The 27,456-nt window shown below is 40.7% G+C and overlaps 1 protein-coding gene across 3 annotated transcripts in view; it reads left to right on the forward strand.

The window, feature by feature from the left end:
- KCNAB1 (potassium voltage-gated channel subfamily A regulatory beta subunit 1) overlaps positions 1–27,456 on the forward strand; it is a 487,064-nt gene that overhangs the window by 234,434 nt on the left and 225,174 nt on the right. Inside the window, exon 1 of one of the 3 annotated variants that reach the window (XM_054480676.2) lies at positions 2,163–3,305. The exons of the other annotated variants lie outside the window; for them this stretch is intronic. Coding sequence (XP_054336651.1) covers positions 3,085–3,305 — 221 coding nt within the window. The 5' untranslated portion in view covers positions 2,163–3,084. Of the gene's footprint in view, positions 1–2,162; positions 3,306–27,456 lie in introns of those variants that run through there. 3 annotated transcript variants of the gene reach the window in all.

The raw sequence follows: 27,456 nt of genomic DNA on the forward strand, positions 1-27,456 counted from the left end.
GCTGGCTGTGCTTAAACTGGAACGTGCAGGATTTTCTTTCTTTCTTTTTTTAAGGAATCAAGTTTATCCAAGAATATGGCATCTTCCCATCCACCTACCTTCCTTCCTTTCTTCCTCCCTCTTTCTTTCTTTGTTTTCTTATCTCCTCTCAATTATTTATAGAGTGAGGGCCTGCTATGCACAAGGCACTCTGCGTGGTCCTATGGGGGATAAAAAGGTGACTAAGAGGCACTCTGCCTTGCATGTTTCATTCTGATAACCTGCTCCCTGTTCTGCTGTTGGTTATGCTTTCAGGCATTGCTCTGCTAGTTCTTGGCAAGGCTGAAAGCCACTTCAGCTAACAGCGTCCAGACCTTCCCTACCCTCAAGGTCTTCTGTCCTCCCTGTGGAACTGACAGCACTCCACCTCATCTCTGAGCCACCTACACATCTCCTCAAGCTCAGCCAGTGTCCAAGCTGAAGTTCCTGGCTCCTGACCCCTCTGGACGGATGATTATCCATTCACTCTGTCTCGCCTCCCAGACTGCTTTATTTTTTTCCTTTTCTGAGCTGTTCCTTCTGATTCCTCCCACTTCTTCCTCTTCTCATTTTGACTCCTTTCCCAATTCACATTGATCATCTCTGATGAGCCGGCTGAGTGTGAAAAAATAAAGGTTCTAATGATCTGGCTTCCTCTCTGCCCACTGTTGTTTATCCAGGGAGTAAAGACATGCTTCAATGAAGTACTCCTCCCTCAGAGCTGAGAGTACAAGAAGGGGTCCCAGACTTATTTGTTCCTTTCCCCAACCCTCACTCATTCAAAGTTACTTCTCAATCACTGAACATTAGTCAATATGTTTATTTTTTAAAGTAAAGAGTGGGAAGGTTGTGGAGAGTGAATGATGAGATTCTATAATCTGATTTAAATCTTATCTGCAGGTTATAAAATGTTAAAATTCATGTTTGGAATAGAAGGCAACACAGGCACATATTCTACTTGAAAATTTTATTCCTGCAGTTTAATTTAGTTGGGAAGAAATGGTCAGACCAGCTATTTTTTAAATCACATAGATAGGGTTTATATCCTGTCCAAACCTGGCAACCCCTGGGATCACTGCCTTCTTCCTCTCCTGCTAATCAAATTCAACCCATTTTTCATGTCCCAGGCAAAGTCCCACTCTTCTAGGAGGGTCACCTGGCCACCCATGAGCTTCTTGAGGGCCCGACCTCTGTTTCAGCCATCTTTGTGGCCCAGCAACAAGCAAAGTCAGGGACTTGGTAGAAGTGAGGGGAATGAATCAAAATGAACAACTTTCTCCAGTGTACTTTCTCTAGTGTACTTAGTGTCTGTGCCACTCATTCAGATATGTTATAATATGCCTTCCAACATTGTTAGTCAGACCCTTTAAGGCTGAATATTTTGTCCTTCCCTCCCAGATGGCCTGTTCCTTGAGGAGGGGGACACTGCTTTCTTTTTTCTCCATATTGATATTCATTGACTAATACAGTGATGGTATTCAGAAATATTGTTGCGTTAAATACTGATTCTTTTTGCTTGACAGCAGTGTCTTTTGGGAACTACATTTAGAAAGATGATTTCGCAGAAGCCATAATTTTATTGTAATTAAATCTGTGAGAGGGGTTTGGTTTCCATACATTTCAAATGGAAAGTAAATTACCAGCCAACTGATGCTTAGTTTGGTTCAGTCACATTTATTGAGCAATTGCTTTGCACCTGACATCAAACCAGAAAATATTCCTGCCTCATGTGGGTTCAGAGTCCCCAGGGATGTCCTACTGCCCACCTGACCTGGAGACAGGATATAGTGCTTGTCCTTACAGCCGGCCACAGATGATCAGTGGGCAGCGTATGTGGTTTCAGCCACATGCCTGGACCTTCCTGGGTGGTACTATGGACCTGCTGTACACCTAGTGCATCCCCCTCCTGGGTGGTGCTGGATTGCTGCCCCTCCCCCATCGCAGTCCCTCCTCTGGTAGCCAGAATAAATTTTGCAGTAAGTTAGCAGAGTTGATTCCACAAAGTCTGCACTGTGGCATCTCAGGAAACTTCAAACTTATCTGCTTAAGAAATAACTTGCAGAGAGAAAAGGAACTCTGACAAGGCTAATAACAGGGATTTCAAGCTATGTTTCAGCAAGCCAGTCACAGAGTATTCACGTGTTAATTCACTGGCGTGTTCCGCGGCAGAAGCACCCCCTCTCTGCCTTCCCCCAGTTCCAACTGTTGTGCTGCAGCAGATTTGGTCTGAGTCTGGGCAGAGCCCCTTTTTATGGAGCAACCCTCCCGATTTGTTACAGCAAGAGTCTGGTGCAAGTGATCCTTGCCTTCTCCCATCGCACACAAAGGCAAAGAGCTCCTTAAAGGGACCTGCCTGCTCTTCCGTGCAGCTGCAAACCCGTGTCGGTGCAGGCTCAGCAACCCAAGCTTTCGCTTGAGGATGAGTGGGGAGGGGTCTTGAGGAGCCCCCACGTCCTCCCGGAGCGGAGGCGGGAGGGAGCTGACAGCCGGAGCGGATGGAGACCACCAGTCCGCGGGGACCCGCTTGCAATTAGCTGCTTCTTGGGATGCTCCGCGCGCCAGTTGAGCATCCTGCCTGTGGTCCAGGGGATGCTGGCGGCGCATCTTGCGGTAAGCCTGCGCTGATTTGAGCCATCGCCCAGAAGCGAGCCTGCATTCAGACACCGCGGACCGGCTCCGCGAAGGGCTGCGTGCAGTCACCATGAATGCTCAGCTCTAGGCTTCTGTAAAAACCTCCCCCACTGCATGGATTTGGCTGTTTAATCAGCCGAGATTACAGCCCGGGAAGATTTGCAAACCTGATTCTCCCTCCAGCTGCTGTGACAACTTCGGGGCCGTCTGTTTACTTCTCTGGGTCCCCGGGACTCTTTCCTGCATCGCAGCCCCTTGTGCCACTTTGTGGGCTTGGCTCGAAAGTCAGCCGCCAGGACTCCTCTGACGGCATCCCCAGGAAGGGGGAGCAAGGAGGGCTTAAAAGAAAAGCAGAAATCCCCCCAACTGCTCAACCTCTCGTGACTGCCTGTGTTCTGGGATTCTGAGAGGGACCGTGCGCTGCCTGGGGAAGCAATGCAAGTCTCCATAGCCTGCACAGAGCACAATTTGAAGAGTCGGAATGGTGAGGACCGACTTCTGAGCAAGCAGAGCTCCACCGCCCCCAATGTGGTGAACGCAGCCCGGGCCAAATTCCGCACGGTCGCTATCATCGCGCGCAGCCTGGGGACTTTCACGCCTCAGCATCACATTTCTCTCAAAGAGTCCACCGCAAAGCAGACTGGCATGAAATATAGGTATGCATGTAAGATTCCCTCTGCGCGGGGTATCCAGGTTCTATACAGGTGCAGTGGAGACAGTCCATCGGTTTTGAAAAGTGACTAAGTACTCATCAGTGGGTTGCTCACTTTAGAATTCTCAGGTGCTTCTAAAATAGCCCCTTAGGTGGATGAATAAACCCCAGGGTGGTTGTGTGTGTATAAGATTTTTAAAAATGTGGCCCATTTTGTATAATTCTAAAGTCCTATGAACATCTTAGGAACTATGTACATTCCAGTCCCCAGAAAAAAACACAACTGCTGGAACTGGTATTTAGATCAGGATAGTTTTTCAATAGCAAATGTGTTTGTCCTATTTTATGGTAAAGACAGTAGTTTCTGGGATTATACTATCAGAAATAGTTTCTCATCTAGTACTGCTCTCTTATTTATCTTTTGTTTGTTTTGTTTGAGACAGAGTCTCGCTCTGTTGCCCAGGCTGGAATGCAGTGGTGCGATCTGGGCTCTGTCGCCTGGGAAAGAGCCTCCTGGGTTCAGGCGATTCTCCTGCCTTAACCTCCTGAGTAGCTGGAATTACAGGCACCTGCTACCACACCCGGCTCATTTTTTATGTTTTTAATAGAAAAGAGCTTTCACCATGTTGGCCAGGCTGGTCTCTAACTCCTGACCTCAAGTGATCCGCCCGCCTTGGCCTCCCAAAGTGCTGGGATTACAGGAGTAAACCACCGCGCCTGGCCTTATCTTTTGAAAGACCCAAGTTAACAAAAGCTTTTTAAAGAAGCTTTGTTGCAGGAAAAACCACCTATAATGGTAAATTAGATTGAATAGCCATATTTAAGCCTAAATTACTGCTTGAAATTAAATGTAGACCTTGTGAAATATGGAGAAAATGTAAATTGTTGCAATTCTACTAGTTTCCTCATAAATTTTAAAGCTTCCTCATCCCCTATGTTGTTTTCCATAGTTGGAATCATCCTGGTAATAGTGGATGCTCTGTCTAATAGGGCATGACTTACATTTGATAAGTAGAAAATTTCATTATTCAATTATGTGACTCCTGCCTCCTCATTACATTTGCTTTGTACAAAGTCCCTCTGACTTTATGTCTTTAAAACTACTGTGCTTCTAGTTTTTAAAAGTGTTTGTGAATGTAGAGGAGAGAAGCTACCAACACATCTTCCAAAAAACTTTGGTTACTTCAGTTTGCAGATATGATTTTGTTAATTGTCCATATCTAACTATCTCTTGTCTTTGTTAGGAACCAGGTTTTAGGATAGGATGAAGTTAATTAAAATAATGCATAGGCAACATGTGTTTCTCATGTAAGGTTGCTGAAATAAGCATTTAAACTTGTTTTTATGAAAGTCGCCCTTGAAAAAAGTTTCTTTGCAGAGTTACAGGAAATTTCTCATTGCACAGACATCAAACACTGTTATTTTGATATATGTTTGAGCCATTAAGAAAAAAAGTCCTTGGGTGGGAAAAAGTAAAACAACCATAACTAAAGCTCTTTACCCCAGCTGCAGTGCAAATGTAAGCAGCCTGACTTAGGTCAACTCATTGAAGCATCAGCTGTGTGAGTGCCTTTGCTTTTCCTGATATCCCTGTGATGGAGAGAGTGAGGCACCACAATGACAGTTCTCTAAATGAGACTGTAGTCTTGAGTCCACTGATGTTTTCTATGGCTGCTGCTGAGGCACACACGCAGCCCCTGCCCTGTGGACACAGTGCTGCTCTGCATGCGCTTCAGCTACTGAGATGGAGATGAGCAGCTGCTTTCCTGGGCAAGGTCCCCAGGAACAGGACCCTCCAGGGTTAAGGCAGATCACAGAAGATGGTTTAAATTGTGGCCTCTAGTACTTTAGCAGCTCTATGAACTTTCTTTTTGTAAATCAGAAGAAATAAAAAGTAAGACCGCTAATTTCTTGAGGCAGAGTTTCATAGTTGGCTTGATGATTGTGTTGGAAGAGTTTGCTCTTATGAAGGCCTTTGGAAGTCAGGAGATTTCCATTAAGGTTTTTCTGGTGGCACAGCTCAACTCCTGTTGAGTGATAACTCTGCTTCTCAAAAGCTCAGAGTGTGAGCAAGGTTCGCTTGGGCACCTTTCATTACTGACAACTAAAGACAGTTCTCTAACAAAAAGTTAGCCATCTGGGATCTTCGGTATACGTTGTTTCTGAAGGTAACTAAACAATATGCCTCTTTTTCACTTGTGCTCATGTTCCAAGCCACTCTATCTGTAACAGTCAGGAGATTTGCCTGTGTGTGTGTGAATGTAACTTACTCTTCTGTTTCAGATTCTACTCTGAGTGACCTTTATGAAGGAGATTATGAGATTATGCCAAATGTACACCAAGCTTTTTTAGGGTTAAAAGGGGGAGGGAGACTAATTATATACTTTATAAAAAATGATAGAAGTAACTTTTATTAGCTAAATTATCCTTTTTACATTGTTTTTAGCTAAAGTATAATGTGCATATATGGACTATTTGTTAATGATAACAAATAGCAGAAAATACAAAAATAATGCCATAGAATAGGGAAGATAATTGGCTTAGGTAAGCAATCTGGAGAATGAAATAACTAAAATGGAAAGTTAGTAGCTAATTGTGGTCACAATTTCATCCTTGAAAATGGTTTTCATAGGCAGAGCTTTAAAGGGGATCCTTAAATCCAACAGAAGATTTTTTAAAAAGTATTTTTGTGCATTTTTCTGAGGAAAGGGTTTATAGCTTTCACCAGAATTTGAAAATGGTCTACAACTCAAAAATTGTCAAACAGCAGTGTTGCCTAGTGAAGAGGTACTCATTTAGTCAGCATAGTCAATAAATATTTGCTGAGCACCTATTCTATATCAGGAACCTCACTCAACTGGTATACAAAGGTGCAGAAGCCAGGTAAAGTCTGGGGCTAAAGTACAGGTTGAGGAAACAGACCATAAATAACAAAACAAACAAGCAAACAAACAAGTAATATAACTGTCTATTAGAAGATATTCCTATGAAGTTTTTTTTTTTTTTTTTTGGAGGGGTGATAGTCGTGCTTGGGCCAACTTAGTTGATCCATTTTGAAGTTACCAACTCTGCTTCAGTTCCAGAATTAATGATTGCATCTTGGGGCATGAGTAATTGTGCCTATGTCTGCCACCCATTTTGCTATCCAGAGACTTCTTTAAGGTATATGGTGCTACCTGGCAGCTGAGGACCTACTTGTAACCCTGATAAATAGGTAGAATGCCTTCTACTTATATAATGCCTTATGATTTTTAAAGCCAACTAATATAACAGCCTATGTTTACCACCCATTAATCAATAACTCACAAAACTGAGATTTTAGAAAGAATTAATGTATACTTGTGCAAAATATCTGAATTCTGCAAGAATAAAATGCTTAAAGCCACTATTATATTCATACCATCATTGTATAAGAATCTTGCATAAGACTGGTTATTGTTTGAAGGCGGAAGATACAAAAAATCTACTTGAATATTCTGGCATTCCAAAGCCCAAGAGAACAAGATTCCATCTAATGTTTATACTGAGGACTATCCTGTATGTAAATAACACAGGATTATTCCTTTCCTTAGAGGGTTTTTTTTCCAATACAGATTATTTGTATATATTTATGGGGTACATGTGATATTATATATTACATGCATAGAATGTGTAATGATCAAGTCAGGGTATTTAGGGTACACATTACCATCAGTATTTATCATTTCTATGTATTGGGAATATTTCAAGTCCTCTCTTCTAGCTATTTTGAAATATACAATACGTTATTGTTAATTATAGTCACTCTACTCTGCTATCAAACATTAGAACTTATTTCTTCTATATCACTATATGTTTCTACCCATTAACCAAACTTTTCATCATTTCACTCTCAGAGTTTCATAGTTGTGCTTTGTTAGTGCATGAAAGTTCCTTTGTTCTATTTTTGTGTCTATTTTTAATCTCAGATTTCATTACACTGTGTTAGTTTGGTGTACACTCTACAACCACACATGTTAGATTTACACATGATAGATGTAGGTATATACATGAACCTTTCATCCTAAGAAGAGCAAATCATTCAGAACAGAAGTTAAGGCACATTGGGTTGTTTTTGTTTGGTTGGTTGGTTTGGGTTTTGTTTTTTTAAATAACTTTTTAGAATGATCCAGCTACCAGTGTTTGACATGGTCTCAGAGCTTCTGTCATTCAGAATTGAGCATGTTTGTACTGATAAACTCCCTCCTCTTCATTCTGAAATTGTTATTTTAGTTTTAGAACATTGGCATATGATGGGCCCCATTTCGTTGAAAACAATCTTTAAATTCCACTAAAAACTTCAACTTTTTCCCCTTTTTTTTTTTTTTTTTTTTTTTTGAGATGGAGTCTTGCTCTGTAGCCCAGGCTGGAGGGCAGTGGCGCCATCTCAGCTCACTGCAAGCTCCGCCTCCCAGGTTCACGCCATTCTCCTGCCTCAGCCTCCTGAGTAGCTGGGACTACAGGTGCCCACCACCACGCCTGACTAATGTTTTATATTTTTAGTAGAGATATATATACTAAAAATATCTAAAATATATATACTAAAAATATATATACTAAAAATATAATGTTTTATATTTTTAGTATTTTGGGTTTCACCATGTTAGCCAGGATGATCTCGATCTCCTGACCTCGTGATCCGCCCACTTCGGCCTCTCAAAGTGCCGGAATTTCAGGTGTGAGCCACCGCACCCGGCCAACTTTTTCCCCATTTTTTAAGTTAACTACTATTAAAATTGTTTTTGAAATAATTATAAATTCACAGAAGTTTGCAAAGAAAAGAAGTACAGGGAATTTCAATATGCTCTTAATTTCTCCAGTGGTAAACATCTTGCTTAACTATATAGCATGATAGCAAAACCAGGAAATTGATGATCCATATGGATTGGTACAATCCATAGGATTTATTCCGATTTTACAAGTTATACATGTATTCATTTTTGTCTGCATGTTATATGTCTATGTATTTTAATCACATGTATAGATTTGTGTAACCACCACCACAATGAACAATCAAAATTGTTCCATCATCACAAGGCTCCCTCATGCTATCCATTTCTGACCACATCCACTCCCCCTTCTCCAATTTCTAACCTTGGGTAACCATTAATCTTCAAGTCATCTCTATAATTTTATTGTTTCAAGAATATAAATGGCATAATACAGTATGTATTGAGGTTGGCTTTTTTTTTTTTTTTTTTTTTTTTTTTACTCAGAGGATTTGTACAGGGAAGTGGTGAGAAAGAATCCTGTAGTGGTAAAAAGAGATTGGAATCTGGCTCCATGGAGTGTAAGCTATTTAGACACGAGGGAACATCGACAATGGAGGGAACAGTAAGGATTTTTAAGCAAGATGTCTGCTTACAAAGTTCTGTTAAGAAAGGATTAATCTGGCAGTTGTTCCAGGAAAAAACAAAACTAAGAGTTGTAGCTATGGAATAAGAAAATTTATATTAAATTCCATGGCACTCTCTACTTTCCTATAGAGAGTCAGGACTATATGCAAAAGACTCAGACCAGATACCAGATGCCTTTCCCATGCCATTCCTTTCAGAGCCTTTTTATTAAAGCACATGTCACAGTCACCATTCTTTACCTCCCACGAATGGTGGGTAGTTTTTGAATTAAAACAATTCAACTGAAAGATCAATCTTGTCAGCCAATTATGTAAAAGGCACTTAGTGCATATGTGTGTGCGTGCGCGTGCGCTTGTGTGTGTGTGTGTGTGCATGCAAGTCTCCGTATGGGGAAAAGTGGGAGGAAATAGGTGGGCTGAAGAGGAGGAAAAGGAGAGCCAGTTCTGTGGCTGTGTTTCAAACAGAAATATTTGATTTTAGTCCAGAAAAAAAGAGCAGTTTGGTTATTTGAAATGCCAAGTTTCTTGGCTTATTTTTGGGTTTTGTTATTGTTTTTTGGTAAAGAATACCGTTGTCATTTCCACTGACACCCATGGGTATGGGCTTTCCTCTCTGCCTCAAAGTAAAATGGTGAGAATGGGGAGGTGGAAGAGCCTTCCTAAAAATTAGTTGCTGATTCAATCTCATAGAGTTTATTCCACCTCTGCAAGGCAGCAGTCAGAAGTCTGGCATCCATGGGATGGTGAGAAAATGGTAGGAGGGGAGGGAGCCTCCTGGAAGTTATTACGCAAACATTGTTCCAGTTCTATGGTTCTGGAAGTGTGTGTGGGGGCTGTGGGGCTGTGTATGTGTGTGTGTGCATGCATGCATGTGCGCACGTGGACGTGAAGGAGTCCGAAGAGTTTCCGGAAATGGCTAGTTTTCTAGCTGCAGTCCTCAGTTTGGTTGTTACACATGGAGTCCTTAATCCCACATCCACTCAATGATCCTCTTTAAAAGTACACTCATTTTAAAGAAATTCTTTTTTAAAAATTCTGCAAACATTTCAGTTTATGGTAATTTGAGAAATATTCTGAAAGGAGAAAAAAATCCCATCACATTCAAAAGGAAAATCAGATTCCTAAATTTCACTTTGATTTTTAAAATTCCTTTCATCAAATTCATAGTCTATCTTTAGTATATCAATTTATGAACAGTATGAGATTTGCATTCAGTGAATTTGATCAAAATATAGGACTCTTAATTTATTTGAGTATCCTTTAAAAACTTTTTTAGGAGAGAAAAGTCTCTTATGAGAAGAATTCAGAAGCATCAATTCATACTTTTTCTTGAAGAATTTCAAAGCCATTCAGATAAATAGCTATTAGGCATCATAATAAGATTTGATATTGCAAGTTAATCATATTGTATGCTTGAAGACATTTTTGTAACCAGTTTTTCACTTTTTTAAGAATTAGAAATAGAGTGATTGAGTCTGAAGAATTCAAGGCAAAAGTCCTTTAAAGTTTCATTTCAATATTGAGAATTATTAATACTATGTGATCAACAGAAATAAGAGAGTTAGCAATGGTTGTTGGTGAGGGAACTTAAGATGCCATCTAGTACAGTTACTTTGTTTTATACAGATTGGCCAGTTCCTTGGTCAGAGTTACCCATGAAGTTGGGCAGAGGGCCAAGGCCAAAGTGAGGTCCTGACTCCAAGGGCAGAGTTCCTTATGCTCCTTTCGCTTCCACATTGCAGCTTCTTGGGTAGGCCCCATTTTTCAACACAGGAAAGAAGCACAGCACATGCAACACTTCTAGAAAGGACAATTCCCTTCTCTACATATGCACAATTTGCAGCCCAAGCTTTTATCTCTGGAAGAAGCAAAGCCATGCTGTGTGCTGAGAGAGCCAGACCAACTTTCTCCATCTCCTGTAGAGCTGTGAGGACACCACAGTGCTGCCACAGAGGCTCTTCACCGATATATGTTCTGAAGTTGGACATAAATTAACTTCCAGATGATAGCGTGCTTAGCATCACAGTGTCTAAAGCACAGGCTTCTCAGGAAGAGATCTACAAAACCATGGGCACATATGATTGAACATTGCCACATGTCAACACTGGACAGAAAATGCTCATTTGGGCATTCTGTGCTGAACATACTTAACTCTCCTGTATGCATTTAGAGATTACTTTGAAAGCTTGCTCCTGAAAGTCAAAACCAAAACACATTTAAAATTCCTTACTGAAGGTTGATTTTCATTTACCCAGATTGGAAACCAAAACAGAAGCCCAGCAGTGATTTTTTTTTTCTTGGAATCGACAGCTCGGGAGGACTCTGAGAGCATTTACACAGGCCATCTGGTCTAGCCCTCACGAGAAATCTGTCCTGTTTTTCCAATTTGCACTGTGCAGCAACTACTTGTAAAGGCCTCTAAAGAAATATTGTATAATCTTTCACAGCAGTCATGAAAAAATTTGGCTCTTCTTTTTGAGAATCAGAATCATTCATTAAGCTCTAAAGTCCTCAGAGGAAGTGATAAGGTGAGGGTTTTCAGAATTGTTGGCTATTGCCTGGACTCCAACAGTCAAGTCAGGGAGAAAAATGAATATAAAAGATTAAAAAACAAGAAACCAAGGGCACAGCAACAAGACAAAGGAGGCACATGTGGCATACAGAGGACTCCCACTTCCTTCTGATACCTGGGGAGGGAGATTCTCTCCCATTCTCATCCCAGCACCTGTTCATCAGATCTAGCCTGACTGTTCTACTATGAAACCATCCAAGAGTCAAAAAATACTTCCCAATCACAAAATTCCTCTTTGCAATTGACTCGGCTTCTTTAAAGCTACATTGGAAACTTCTTGTCCTGTCCTCTGTTGACATGAAAATGAGCTAACTATAATTTTCTGCCTCATAAGGTTGCTGGTACTTGAAAACCATTACTACGACTCGGCTTCCTAATTTCCAGAATGATTCCAGCAGTTTTCTCCTAGATGTCATTTTCTGACTCCCAACTGTAACTATAACTCTCATTCAAACCCTCTATACGATGTCTACCTCTTCTTTGAGTCACTCAGTGCTGGATACAATTCCAAGTCAAAGTCTAGACTTTTCAGTATAGAATAGCAAGATTGGCTAATAAGAGAAACATGCTATGTCCTTTTGTCTGCATGCCCTGGTCATGCTTCCTGTTTTAGAAGGAAAAAAACTGTTTTTCATATTTTGAATCATTCTATGAAACAATTTCTGTAAAACATTAAAAAAAATCCTAACCTATTTATTAGCATAATGGGGGATGACTATGCTGACACATAGCAATTCTTATGAGATATCAACTCGAAAAATTATAATGGTGACAGTTGAAGTTTCTTGGGTTAAAGAAATACGAAAAGGCCAAATTTGATGTATAGGTTTCAATGATAGTTGAGTATCCAGGTAGGAAAGCTAACAACTTGTACTGTGATTAATTTGCTTTTTGATGTATTCTTATAGATAATTTATTTTTAACATAGGAGGTTTAAATATAAATGCAACTGTATATGACTGCTATGATTAACAAGAAAAGTTTTCTGTATCGGTAATTAACATCTTCCAGGAGAATGCCCATGGAGGGGCTCAACTCCAGAAATTACAAGCACAGAGCTCCTCATGATTAGTTCATATCTACTGGAAAGCCCATCTGGTTTAACAGAGCTCTTATGTAAGAAATGCAAGATTTTTCCTGAGGAACACATGCTAATAAGCTTCCTCTTTTACATTAGCTTCCTCTTTAAACTAGGTTTTTATGTTTTGGTTTTTTTTTTAAATGTCTTTGGCCTGAGACCACAACAACAACCTTGTTATAAAAATCAACTGCGTAAATAACATGGCTTTAATGAATGCTACTCTCTTTCAACTCAAGAATCAGCAAAGAATTCCTCTGAGGCATTTGAGAAAAATAAACCTTTTGACTCACTACTCAATTTCCTATCTGTATATGCACAAGCACGTCTGCATGATAGTGTCTGTGCATTTACTTTAAAAAACTGAAAATGTTCAGAAGAAATCTTAGCAGCCTGATTTCAGAAGGTTTTCATCTTGATGAAGAACATATTTGTTTCATTTTAATGAAGAGAAAATAAATGAACTGCTACTCTAAAGAGACCCAAATAGAAAGAGGGAGTTGGGAAATCCATGGTCTAACATACAACGTCTCACTCAATAATGGCTTATATTTCATTTCCAAGGAAGGAGTTTAAGATTTCACTTTCACTCAAGTACGGTTTCTCCAGAAGTGATCTTTTGGAAATCAAGAGGCTTGGATCTTAATTCATAAAAGTTTTGGATAATTCCTTAATGAGAAAAACAAGTGGACATTTGCCAGAGAACTCCAAATTTCACCAGACATTTTTTCCTGAGGGCTTCAGCAGGACCTTCTGTGGGTTCTGTTTCAAAACAAGAGGTGATTTTTTAAAAGGGGGTGCAGCAAGTATCCTTAAGAAGCAAAGCTGTACATTTAACACTGTATTGGTTTCCTCTTGCTGCTATAACAGATTTCCACAAAATTAGTGTCTTAAACTAACACAGATGTATTCTTTCATAATTCTGGAGGTCCAAAGTCTAAATTTAAAGTGTCAGCAAAGCTCCTTTTCTCTGGAGGCTTCTGGTTGGAAATCCATTTCCTTGCCTTTTTCGGCTTCTAGAGGTTACCTGCATTCCTTGACTCTTTCCTCCATCTTCAAAGCACATCATTCTAATCTCCAGTTCTGTCTTCACATCTCTTTTTTTCTCACTTCGATTCTCCTGCTTGCCTCTTAAAGGACTGCTGTGATAACATCGAGCCCACCTAGGTAATCCAGCAAAGTCTCCTCACTTCAGAATCCTTAATTAATTCCACCTACACTGTCCCTTTTACCATAGAAGGTAATATGTGCGCAGGTTCCAGGAATTAGGACATAGACGTCTTTCATGGGCCAGTATACAGCCTGCCACCCATATCATGCAAAAAATGTTATATGGGAGAGGGGAGAGTTAAAGGAACCCTAAAGTACCAAGCATCATATCCCCATCACTTTTTCTAGAATCTAAGACTTGTCCAGGTGAAGCAAGGCAACAAAAAGAATAATGGGATCATTGAAAATGCTGAGTGCTGGGGATTTTCTCTGAGTAAGGCTACAGCTTGGATTTTGAATCAGAAATTCTCATTTACATTGTGTGGCCACAGTGTGGTAAAGTTTAAAGTTTTATCTTGGCCTTTGCAATTATTATTACAGCAGCTACTGTCTGAATCTGCTCTGCTTCCCTCAGCCCCTCACTAACACCTACGAGGAGTATCTCTTTTTTCTTTTTTGGCTACCAAGACCTAAGTACAAACTAGATTAAGGGGTGAACATTAATTGAAAATCAATGGACAGCCACAAAGACCAAGCTGTAATTAAAATGCTCATGACTTAAAAAATATATCCACCTCCAAATTTCGTGACTGTGATCAGTGAGATATGGGAATAGAACTTCTTTCTAGCACTTGGGATCATGGGAGATGAAGCAGCGCATTCCCAGTGCATCTGGGAGGCTCTGTTCACATCACAGAATAGACCTTAACCCTTCCATAAAACTCACACTGTCCCTGCTTTGTTCACATTGTCATAGCAGTGTTGTGGAGGAGAAAAGAAGGAGTTTATTATGACACACATTTTCAAATGTTTTAAATCTGATGTAGCTTCCCCTCTGTGAAGTTCTGTCTCACACACCAATAGAAAAACCTGGGTGTTCCCCAGTGTTTTCCAAAGACCTACAGCTCTCCTATCACTGCCTAGAATACTGGGCTTTGAAGGTTATACTCTTGATTTCAAATCATTTAAGTCTATATACTCTCTCTTGGCATGCAAGCAAAAGTACCAGATTGCATTATATCTGGGGAGAAATATTAGTGGTTACAAATCAAAGTGAGTTAGGAAAAGAGTTTTCTGGAAATTCAGAAATCAGGAGAATCAAGAGTTAAAACTCAACCTTTGCCTATAATTTAGTCTCTTGTGGCCAGGTATTGTTTCCTGGAGGCTGTGAGAGACACAATGCTTGAGTAAGATGCAAATGAGGAAATAGCTCCTGGGGGACCTTGCTGATTGTGAACTCTGCTGCCACCCTGACCTATAGTCTGGGAAGCAAAGCATGGGTTAGAATGCAGTAGTGGAGGAAGTCCTTCTAAAATAGGGATAGGAGGATATTGCTATAGAACCCCTCACAGGGCTAGGTAACTCCACATGCACTTTTAGCTAGGTGGCATTATCTTTATATAGACAGGGCAGTGTATTTAGAGTCAACAGTGCACATCAAGCCTCTCTAGTACTACATTGAGGATAGTAAGGGGAAGAGCCTGACCTAGTTTGCAGTCTTCCAAATTACTATCACCGGGGTCTGTATTCTAACTTAGAAAAGACATTTTGCTTGGGCCTAATGCAAATACAACAATGAAAATGTTGGTTCATGTTGACAGTAGAAAAGAAAAATAAGCAAATCAAAGTCTGCATATTTATTCTGCAGATGGATTCTGCCTGATTATAAGTCATTGATGACCATTAATGAAGCAAATGTGATGAGGTTAGTGTTTTTCAATTTCATTTCTTAGCAGAAAGGCAGTACTATCAGATGACAATATCACTGAGAAAGTATTTGACCCTACTTTGATAATGATTAATTTTAGAAATAGAACATTCGTAAAATGTTAGTTTATCATTTTGCTTGTTAGTATTCATGTTAAGGATATTAGCACAGTCTCTACTTATTTTGAGATAGAAATACTTTGGGGACAGGGTTTGACAAAAGACAAATGCTAATTATCAGAATGTCTGAATAACATTCTTTGCCAGTAAAATCATTCTTTATGTTGATTACCTCATGTCAACATCCAAACTAAGGGATTGAATAGTTTAACGACTATTATTTTTATCCTTGAGAAAAACTCTAAAGGGGGTAGCAAGCGATGTTATGCCCATTTTAAGTTACAGCAACTGAGGCACAACATAAACAGAACTTAATGGTATATTATGTAGTCTAAATTATTGGACTTTTGATTTCAATTCTAAGTTCAGACAGCTTCTGGCCTACTTTCTGTTATACTGACCAGCGTATGTTTATACCAATAGCGACTCAGGATTAAAAGGAATGTAATATTGGCAAGTGACATTTCTGAACAAGGTTTTAATTTCCCTTGTTGGCATGTGGCAGTGGAATGTCCCCCATAATTACTCTGCTGAGAAAACCAGGGCAGAGGCAGGACTGGAGCAGTGTGGTGGTACAAAGAACATGCACTAAAGAGTTCAGGACTGATGCCAGAATCCAAAGGCTGATGAGGTTCAGCAGCCATTGCGGTTTTTTGTTTTTGGCAGTTCAAGCTATTAGAAATCTGCCTCAAGGGAGGAATAAAAGCATCATCAGGTGTTAATAGGTAAATTAATATCAAGCTTAAAGAAGTAAGAGATATTTTGAAGATGATTTTTATGGCAAGTATTTATCCTACATGTTTAGTCCATAATTTATATTGAGTATGTGAATGTGTGTGTGATGTGTGCTAAGGTGCACACACATACATGAGGTCATAGGGGTGAATGGCTCAGTGGAAGCATGGCATAGTAGCTAAAGGGACTTGAGTATCAGTTTACTTCCCTTTGTCTTTACTACCAGTATCTGTAAGATGGAGTTGGTAATCTTTTTCAAGAGTTTCAGGATTGTTTTCATAATTGCAAGCGACCATATACCTGAAGTACCAATTACTATCCATTAAAATTGTCATTAATATCAGTATTAGCATAGAATGGGACAAATAGACAAGAAAAAAATTAAGTTCTTTGAACATGTGATATCTTTGCAATAGGTCTTTTATTTAGCTTTGTATGTGCATGGTTTCAAAATATTCCTGTTTTAATCATCCGCAGTCCTAGCACGGTGGCTTGGTATGTTGTAGGTGATCAATAAAGGATTGCAGGATGGATGAATGGATGCATGAGTGATCCAGTTTTCATAAGCTTCAAAGTCTTCTGTGGGATTGCATTACAATACAACCCCTTTGCTTTCCAGTGCAGCCTTAATTCTCTATGAGACTTGTCCTCTTCACATTCATGATGGGCTTCTTTCCTTTGGAAATAGGAATCATATCTGTTCTTGACCTTCGTTACTGAATAGCCTGACCTATCCTTGGTGTCCCCCAAATTATTCTGCCATAATGACTGGAAACTAATAGTTGTACATAGTTTCTGTTATATCTACTTACACCCAGCCTTGTTCCTGAAAAGAATTTAAAGTGGCTCTCAAATTTGCATAGGTTACAAAAGAAAAGAAACCTAAAAACAACAGAGACAGGAATCAAGGATGCTTTAACAATTTGTCCTACTGTTTAGACACTAAAGAGCACACATGTCCTCAAGAAACATTTCCTGGTCATCGTCTGGGTAGTTGCAAAAGAGAAAGTGGAGCTGTGTGCGGGGTCCTTGGGAGACAATTGTGCAGGGACTGCTTGAGTCTTTGTTTTTGTTGGTCTGCTAAGAATATGGGTCAGCATAAGGTAGCGATTCCTGAGTTATCACTTGATCCTTTACAAAGAGGGGGCAATGGAAGCAACATGGCTTATGAAATTGTATTCCTTAAAGTAGTGAACAGATCAAGTACAAAAAGAGAATATCTGCGTGGAAGCTATACAGTGGGGGCAAGTTATTTATATTGATACTTACAGGTTAGTATTGATCAATTAGCAAAAGTGATGTAACTATTCCAAAACTCTTAGAATAACGTGGATTTTGAGTGTTGATCAGATGTGGTGCACAGAAGGAGCTGAGTTTTCCCTGTGTGGCATGTTCAGTGACTCTGGCCTTTTCTCAAGGGGTGCAGTAGCCAGGAGACTGAATAGTCCAGGCCTAGGCAGCGGGGCCACTTGAAATCCCAGCTCCAAGTCCATTCACCAGGACCTGCAAAGAGCTACAGCCTTTTCTTCTAGGTTGCACGAAGAAAGATGGGATCCTCCAGTTTGGTTGTACTGGGGCAAGTTTGGTGAGACCATTTGAAGATATTAACATGTGGTGTTCCTCCCTGCATCTCTTCACTTTACTACATTCAAGCAAGTAGCTTATGTAGTATTCTGCAAATACGTTCTTATTTGCAGAAAGTGTGTTTTCGGTTTCCAGATGTCTAAGTCCCTTACAGAGAGTCAGGTTTGAAAGAAAAGGCATTTCCAAGATTAAGCTGAGATTCTGCTGGTTTGGTGGGAAGTCTGTGGGTCCCTGAGCCTTGCTCCCTGCAGCGTCCAAGGCACATGATGGCACTATGGACATGGCCCTGTGATAGTGGAGAGACTGGATCCCCAGCTAGGGGTTTCCAACCCCTCCCAAGGTCTGCGAAGCCCCTGGAGTGGCTTGAAAGCAGCAGAACTGAGGACCATGTGATCTGGGACAGCCATAGACAGATGACCAATAATGGGCGGAATCATCTGTAATCATGTGGTAAACATGGACAGAATTCCCTGACACTTAAGAGTCTAAGACCCTGGGACCTTGACCCAATCTCAGCAGCATCAGCATGGAGGGGGTGGTGAGGGAGTTAATATTGTGTAAAAATTAAATTTCCTTTTGGCTCGGTAGGAGGGAGTCCCTGGGTTGAAATTAAGTTAATTCATAGAAAAATATTAACATGTTATATATCTTGCTACCTAAGTTTGTGACCTAAGATTCTAACTTGCTTCGTGTACATTTTGGAAGATGGAAGAGGAGAGCAGGAAGGACAATTCAGGCATCATTTCAAGATAGAAACCAGCCAGCCAAAGCATGGAGACAAAGATGAGGACATATGCTTCATACTGCAAAGAGACATGAGTCTCCAGACTTAGCCATTCAGAGACTATACTGATTTGATTTTAGAACAGAAGAGATTATTTTTATGAAAACCAGGAACTTCTTAAGTTTGGATTCTTTTCATCATTTTTTTTTATTGTTGGTCTACCTCCACAAGAAAAGAAATTATTTATTATGTTAAAAAGTTCCTCTTGCCAGTACACTTATTTCTCAAAAGAATGGTTAAATTGCTTTTCCAATTAGAGTTGGAACATGAACAAATTTTATTAAAATTGCAGTTGAGTTTGGTAGTGCAGGGCCAACTGTAAAAAGAAAATTAAGGGCTGTGAAATCATTCTGATGCTGTCATTTCCCCTCTGAGAGAGGAGAACCCATTCATCTCTGGGCCAAGGAAGGGGCAGATGTGTAAATGGGAGGCTGTCAACTGAGCACATTATTATTGAAATGTCATTACTCCAACCACGATGGAGCAGGAGTTACAGGACAGGTCTGTCTAATTAATAAACTATTGTTATTAAAACTTTTTTCATATTAATTTTGATTTTTCAGAATATAGTAAGGCTGTACAGAATATAGTCTCTGAGCATCATGCTCAGAGATATGAATTCTTAACCATATGATTTGGAGTCAGTTGATTCATTCAATAAACATTCCCTAAGCAGGCACTGTGCCAGGCAGTGTTGTGGGTGTTGAGGATAAGGGAGTGAACAAAATAGCCTTGGCCTTTGAAAAGCTTATATTGTAGAAGAGGAGAAAAAGAAACAAGTAAATGTTTAGCATGTCAGGAGGTGATACCTGCTATGAAGATAAGCCAAGCAAAAGGTGGAAAGTTGTGGAGGGTGCTATTGAAAGAGATTGGGCAGGGGACATTATTTGATAACTTTCGGTAATAGATCGGAAGAAAGTGAGCAAGTGAGCCTTTGTGTATCTGCGAGATCAATCCAGGCGGAGAAAAAAGCAAGTGCAAAGGCCTGAGTGCACATTTGAGGAAAAATCAGGAGAACATGAAGGTTAGAATGGGCCAGATATTGAGGGCCCTGTGGGCCATGGTGAGGACTTTTCATTTTATTCTGGGTGAGTGAGATGGAGCAGGATTTTGAGCTGAGGAGTGATATTATCTGACTTGGGCTTCCTAAGGATTGCTTGGGTTTCTTGGTGAGGAATAGACTGTAGGGGCACAAGTGTAAGCTGAGAGGTTAATAAAAAACAGTGTATAGTCAGTTCATGAGGACGATGGTGGCTTGAATTGTGGAGGCAGGGATGGAAACAGTGAGAAGCTGTAGATAAGCCCATGATGATAATGATGCAGTTCTCTCATATATGGAGTTTCTCTTCTGGGGCTGTCCACTGTAGTGTTTAGCCTTGAGTTTGAATCCAGCACTGCCACTTATACGTTCCTAATGCTGGCCAAGCTTTTCATCAGTGAAATCAAGATCATTACAGTATCTATCTTACAAGTTGTTAAGAGGATTGAATGGAAGGCTTTGCACAGCACTGACTTTAGCATTCTGACACTTTAGTTTTATCATGTTAATGTTAGAAAGCATCAGGAGTTTTGTCATCATGTTTCTTTGTTCTGAACAGCTATTTTTAAATGCATGGTGCATTTTTCAACTGATGGAATATTAGAATTTAGGAAATATGTAATATAAAAATAAAAAATTGGTGCACACACTTGTACTAGGATAATTTATTAGCATTAGCTTTCAGATTTTCAATAAAAATTATTTTTTCCCTTTTAATTGGGGGTCCATTACTTATTTTTTCTGCTTTTTCTTCTTCTAAAAAGAAAAAGTAATCTTCCCTCCAATTTCAAAACTGGAAATCAAACATTTCATCTGGAAATATATTAGAAATGTATTTTTTTCTTGTCTTACCTACTTCTCTCTGGCTCCATACTGAGTTGTAAATAATATATCAGTTTTTTTAAATAAAAAGAAAATACCTAATCATGTGGGTGTTTTGCATCTCTGACACTGGAAATATAAATTTTAAATCTGACTTGTCTGAGTTTTTGATGAACAAAACTAATATTGTGTATCATGTATATACAGCTTTATTAGCCTGAATGAAGCTGCAGTTGTCTTTACCACAGAGGCCTCAGCCCTCTCTAGCTTTTATGTGGCAGTGGGAAGCCAACACAGACGCCAGCACTGGCTCTCAGGGCCTATAAGCCCATGCTGTTCATGTTCCATTCAAGTCAACAAATCTAGTTTTTATCTGTTGTGTGCATAGCACCATGATAGGGTTTCTGTGTAAAGCAAAAGAAATATTGAATGCTACTCCTTTCAGCTTTAACCTTTATTGGAGAGACAAAATTTACCTGTTTAAATGAGTCGAGAACAACGTTAGATAATATAAAGTAGATTGCCCATTAAAATTAAAATAATGTATCAAACGGAATGTTACAAACCATGGATACCAGCTCACCTAATCTTTGTGATCAGCATCAAAGAAAGAGCTGGCCTATGCTTACAAAAGAAGTGGTGTAAAGGCTGGCAGTCCTCGGTCCTGCTGCCTTCTTTGTGATCAACCAGATTATCAAGTGTCACAAGCCAGAGATTGCAGGGGCAGAAGAATTCTAGGAACTAAAGAGAATTAGTTCTAGAATTGTAGAATTGTGGGACTTCACAATTCTAGGAACTAAAGAGAAAGCCAAGTGCCTAGTGCAGTGTTTTCTGTTGTTCAGGGAATGAGATTAGTCCTATGCATTCTGTTCACACAGCTGCCAAGTACCTCCAACAGGGCTTGTTGAGTGATGAGATTTCAGCAGAATCAATCTTGGCACCATCTCCATCTTCTACTCCGCCAATTTAATACAAAGAAGAAAACTGGAGAAAGAATGAACGAGAGGACTCTTTGTGCAGTAGTGCAGTGGTCTTTCTCCCCTCACTAATCCTCCTCAAGAAAATGGGGTATTTCTCTCCCTGCCCCCAAGCCAAGAGGGAGACTCCAAGATAATTACTTATAAAACTTGCCATGACTGTACAACATCCTTAAAATCCAAGATGGTGATGGAGTGCCATCTTGATAGTTTTCAAGCCACTGGCTGCTGTTAGGGTGTGGAGGAAGGGTCAGGAGAGAGATGAGTGGTGTGACATGGGGCAAAGGCATAAGTATGAAGAGGTGTGAAAACAGGATCCCAGTTGGTCCTGCAGGCCCTGAACACTGAGCCCAAAGAGATGAGTTTGCAAGCTACAGACTTCTGGGTGGGACAGGGTAGGTATGCACCAGAGGAGTTGATAAGAAGCTATCAGCTTATCTGCTGGGCACCGTGGCTTATGCCTGTAATCCCAGCACTTTGGGAGGCTGAGGGGGGCAGATCATGAGGTCAGGAGTTCGAGACCATCCTGGCTAACACAGTGAAACCCCATCTCTACTAAAAAATACAAAAAATTAGCCAGGCGTGGTGGTGGGTGCCTGTAGTCTCAGCTACTCGGGAGGCTAAGGCGGGAGAATGGCGTGAACTCAGGAGGCAGAGCTTGCAGTGAGCTGAGATTGCGCCACTGCACTCCAGCCTGGGTGACAGAGCGGGACTCCTCTGACTCAAAAACAACAACAAAAAAGAAGCTATCAGCTTATCTCATAAAGGGTCCCACCTCCTAAGAATTGTCCACCAGCATCCACTGTTGGGCTTCAAGAAAATGAGCTAGGGCAGCAATTAGGGCCCAGATGTGGGGAGGACTGGAACTCTCCATGGGCAGAGCAGAAAGGAGACTCCTCCATTTTCTTCATTTTCTTGGATCAACACCATAAGCAGGTTCAAGTGAAAGAGGAGATGGTGTTTGAGGAGCAGAAGACCCCCCACCCTTCTGCTCTTATGTGCCAGTAGCACTGGATTAGGGTAGGATCAGGGATGGAAAGAGATGGAAATATGAATTAAATATGAGGTCAACATGTTAAAAGCAGCAGGGCTGAATCTTAGAACATGTTTTAAGAAAAGTGATTTAAACGTCATGGAATTGAGCCAACAGAGGCTCAGTGGAAGCTATCACCTTGTGGAAAAGAGAGAGAGGGTTCCAAGAAGTTGAGTTGAAAGTTGTGAGTAGGAAAATAAAACCAATTGATGTTTATACCCTAACAAGTTAAGGCAAGAGTATGTGTGGTAAGAAAATAGGAAAGGGAAAGATGAATTTTGACAGAGTTATCAAGAAGGCTTCAGGGAGAAGGTGGGGGTTGGGTCCTACCACTGAAGGATAGGTCGTGGGTGAGTGAACTGGGGAGAACAGGTGAGTTGTGTGAGGTGGAGGGAGGACCAGTCTGCCTGGAGCAGAGGCATGGGGAGTGTGACAAGTTGCACCCATGCGCAGACCTGGGCCAGCGGTGCCCAAGCTTCCACAGGAGGAATTTGGCCTCCATCAGAAAGACAATGGGAGTCATTGCATTTTCTTTAACACTGAGTGAGTGGTCCAATAGGAAGAAGGGTGCCTTAGGAAGATGACTGGTGTGTAAGAGAGAGAAGAAGCAAAGGTGCTCCTTAGGAAGTTATTCCAAACCTCTGGTGTGGGGCTAAGGGACATATCAATACGACTGTGACTTGTTACTCCTGAATCTTTCCTCAGCCCCATTTATTGACTGCGAATAGTGCAGTGTGCACTTAAGGCCCTTCGTTTTAAGTATTTAAAGGGTTCACTGGGTAGACAGGCTCTGTAGCCTGTTGATGGCTATCCATTCATAAGCTGCATGTCCCTAACTGGGCAGCAATCAGCTTTGGAGCACCCCACTCATCACACATTTTATTTATGTAACTTTCGTTCTCCTGTTATCTATAATTTTAAACTGCTGTGTGCTCCCCCAACCTTGCCTTGAAATGCATTAGTAACTATGGGAACATGATGCTATTAGAACGAGCAGAGCTTAGTGACATGCACAATTGCAGGGTTAAATTGGTGTTATGAGATGACTGGCAGTGTGGATGCTATTGCTGAGTAAAGTAGACGACAGGTATTGTGACTACATTAACATAGACCATCACCTCTGGTGGAAGACATGGATATTAAACTTAAGACAGAAATCAAGGCTACATCCTTATCTTGAAGAAGACATGTTCCCAGAGGTTTTAAATAGCGTGAAAAGTGAACTATTGAGAGTTCCAGTAAGAAGGAGACTTTTCATATGCTAAAACCAACAAAATTTCCCCAGAATATGTAAGTATGAATGCCCATTGTGGCTATGTCAAATATCTCATAATCCTAGCACTTCGGGAGGCCGAGGCAGGTGGATCACTTGAGACCAGGAGTTTGAGACCAGCCTGGCTAATATGGTGAAACCCTGTCTCTACTGAAAATACAAAAATTAGCTGGGTGTGGTGGTGCTTGCCTGTAATCCCAGCTACTTGGGAGGCTGAGGCAGGAGAATCGCTTGAACCTGGGAGGTGGAGGTTGCAGTGAGCCAAGATAGCATTACTGCACTCCAGCCTGGGTGACAGAGTGAGACTCTGTCTCAAAAAAAAAAAAAAAAAAAAAACTCATAATAATGAAATTAGTTCTATGTGCATTTGAGTGGTCAAATTCTACTATAAGGAAAAAGATTACTGCAAGCTCAAAAGGTGCAGGTTGACTGCCCATTTGGCAAGGAAGGTGTTAACAACTGCCTCTTCTGACAGAAATGGCCACTAGCCTGGCTCCAGCTGGATCAACTAGCCCTGAGGAATTTGTCCACTTTGTGAGCAGTTCTCTCCCTGTCTTGTGTCTCCTCAACCCTGCACCTCACCCAGTATTGCAGACTGGATCTTTTTGTTTCACATTTCTGTTTCTTAGGAAGTATCAATGATCTTATACTTCCACAGCATTAGTAGCAAACGGCAATAGCTCAGATTTGTACATTTAAATGAAATCTAATGAAATAATTTAAGCAAATTCTGATTAACAGTAGACAGTGTAAAAAATAGTATATTATTATCAATTCACTGACACATTTGCTGGATTCAATATTAAAATGGACTAGAAAAAAAATCCAAGTGTTCTGAAAACATTTCCTCCCACCCCTATTTTTTGGCTACTGTAGTAGGTTGAATAATGATCTCCCAAAATCCCTGGACTCTGTGCATGTTCATGGAAAAAAGGACTTTGCAGATGAGATTACATTTAGGATCTTGAGACGGGAGATTATCCTGGATTATCTGGGTGGTTCTTAAGTGTAATCACAGGTATCTTTACAAGAGTGAAGCAGAGGGATATTTGACTACGAAAGAGCCAGACAGAAGGCGATGTGATGATGGAGCAGTGAGAGATTTGAGGATGTCACGCTGCTAGCTTTGAGATGGAGGAAGGGGCTGAGAGCCAAGGAGTGCAACTATGGAAGCTGGAAAAGGCAAGGGAAATGGATTCTCTCCTAAAACCTCTGGGAGGAATCAACCCCGTCTGCATCTTGACTTTAGCCCAGTAAAACTGAGTTAGGGATTCTGCTCTCCACAACTGTAAGAAAGTAAGTTTGTGTTGTTTTAAGCCACTGTTTTTGTGATAATTTGTGATAGCAGCAATAGGAAACTAATAGAGGCACCTGTCATCATGTTAAAGCATCAAGTTAAAACACAGAAAATGGAGGGAAAAGTATTGTCAGTGTTTGAGTGACCAGAGTGTGGAGTGAAATTCCTTTTTTGAGCACAGGCTCATTTTCACAGTATTGATTTAAGCTCAAAGCCCCCTTTTCCATGTAGCCTTCTTTCCCCATCTGGTTAGAAGTATTCTCTGTCTCTCGCCTCCGTGTGTAACACTCCCATTCCACCTATTTTCTGCTAGGCATAATTACTAGGTATCTGGCATATAAACGTCTTATCTGCCAATTCATTAGTAAACCCCTGTAGGGCAGGGATCCCAACTATACTTTCCTTTGATTCATTCAACCAATATTTATTGAGCACATGCTATATACTGGGCACAGTTGAGAGCACTTGAGGGGCAGAGTTGGAGGTAAGAGTAAAAAGGCAAAAATGTAGTACATGTATTTGGTATGTTAGGTGCTGTGTCAAAAATGTACAGGGGTTGGGGGCCAGTGTTAACATGCATTGGGTTGTTACTATGTATCATGCATGTTACCAAGTGCTTATATTTATTCTAATATAACGCTCCCAACTTCCCTATGAGGTTAGTGCTATTATCTCCATTTTATAGGCAAGTAAACCGAGGCTCAGAAAGGAATTCTATCAAAGGCCACCCAACCTGCCTGACTCCAGGGGCCAGCCTCCCCGCCATTCTGCATTACTGCCTCGATAAGCCTACCCAGCTAGGAAGCAGTATGGGCAGGATTGCCGAGGATGAGGAAGCCCCATGGCCCTGAGCCAAGATCTTTTACATCAAAAACACTCAATGCCAAATGCCTATTATCTGATTAAAAGCTGGTCATAAGTTAAAGACATATGACAAGTGCATAGGTGACTTTAGCTCAAGACGCAAATAATTAATTGCCCTTCAATTTCTATTACAGGCTGAGTGCAGTGGCTCATGCCTGTAATCCCAGCACTTTGGGAGGCCAAGGTGGGTGGGTGGATCACTTGAGGCCAGGAGTTCAAAACCAGCCTGGCCAACATGGTGATATCCCCATCTCTACTGAAAATACGAAAATTAGCCAGACATGGTGGCACATGCCTGTAGTCCCAGCTACTTGGGAGGCTGAGGCAAGAGAATTGCTTGAACCCAGGAGATGGAGGTTGCAGTGAGCCAAGATTGCGCAACTGCACTCCAACCTGGGTGACAGAAGGAGACTCCATCTAAAAAAAAAATTATATTGCAACATTTTCTCAGGTCTCCAAAAAATCTGGCATCATGTAAGCAAGAGGCAGGAAACTGGTACATACTTTGTCAATAGGACAATTACATTACCAAATAATTACATGATATTTCCAACATCAGAGAATGAGTCAGAACTATGGCCAAAGGAAGGTGAGGCTTGTCTCAGTGGTGCTATGGGTGTGCCTGCTTTTTTCTCTTATGGTGGCCAGCCTGCCTTGCCAATGGAAAAGGAGGTCATCACCATCTGTCTGTAAGCAGGGGGTGGGAGTACTGGAGTATATAGGCTATAGCACGCTCAGACACTCAGGGGCTCTGGATTTGCCTCTGCTTGATGATGTGGCATTAGTCAAACCCCTGAGGTTCTTTGGGAGCCCGTCTGTCCACCACTTCCACAACCAGGAGTACCTTGCTCACTGAGGTCCCTGGAATTCCTCATGACCTGAGGCTTTACAGATACAAACACTGGTTCTCATTCCAAGGACCTGTGTCCTGGAATATTATCTAATATCTACTTACCTCCAAGCTGATATAAAGGAGTGGAATCCATGTTTTTACTATCCCTTACAAAAGCTTTTTTTTTTTATTTCAATCATGACTACTATGTATTTGTATCTCAACTGTAGCATAAATGAACCCATTTAAGAAAAACGTTTCTCATTATCTATTCATGTGGGATACAACCACTTTATAAAAGTGTATCTTCATATCTGTATTATCATATTCTCTAAAGTTATAGGTATGTCTTGTTACACAGAGAACTGATAATGGTGAATACAATTTTCTTACTTTCTAGAATGGTTGAATGTGAATGTGGGGTCCTAATGTTTAGAACATATAAAATTTGAACTGTACGTTCCAATATGGGAATATAATAGTAGATAACCTGAAAACATGTTTGTATCATAGAAGAATAATGGTATTCTAATCTACAGAATAAATAAAAGAGAAATTCCGTGTGTGCACATGCACACACATATACATAAATATATACAGAGAGATCTATATCTTAATACTGTTACAAATGGTACAACTCAAAAAAACTAGTTTACATTTATGTAGCAGTCACATCCTTTTAAGGTTGTTTCACATCTCTTTTCTCATTTTTATTCTTACAAGAATCTTGGGGAGTTAAGTGGAACAAGTCTTATTTCCCGCATTTTATAGATGATGAAGCCAAGGCACAGAGAAGCCAGGTGGCTTAGAAAACCAACACCCACCCCCAGCCAAGCAGTGGTAAAGTCAAGTCAG

Source organism: Pongo pygmaeus, chromosome 2, assembly GCF_028885625.2.
Source record: "Pongo pygmaeus isolate AG05252 chromosome 2, NHGRI_mPonPyg2-v2.0_pri, whole genome shotgun sequence".
NCBI lineage: Eukaryota > Metazoa > Chordata > Mammalia > Primates > Hominidae > Pongo > Pongo pygmaeus.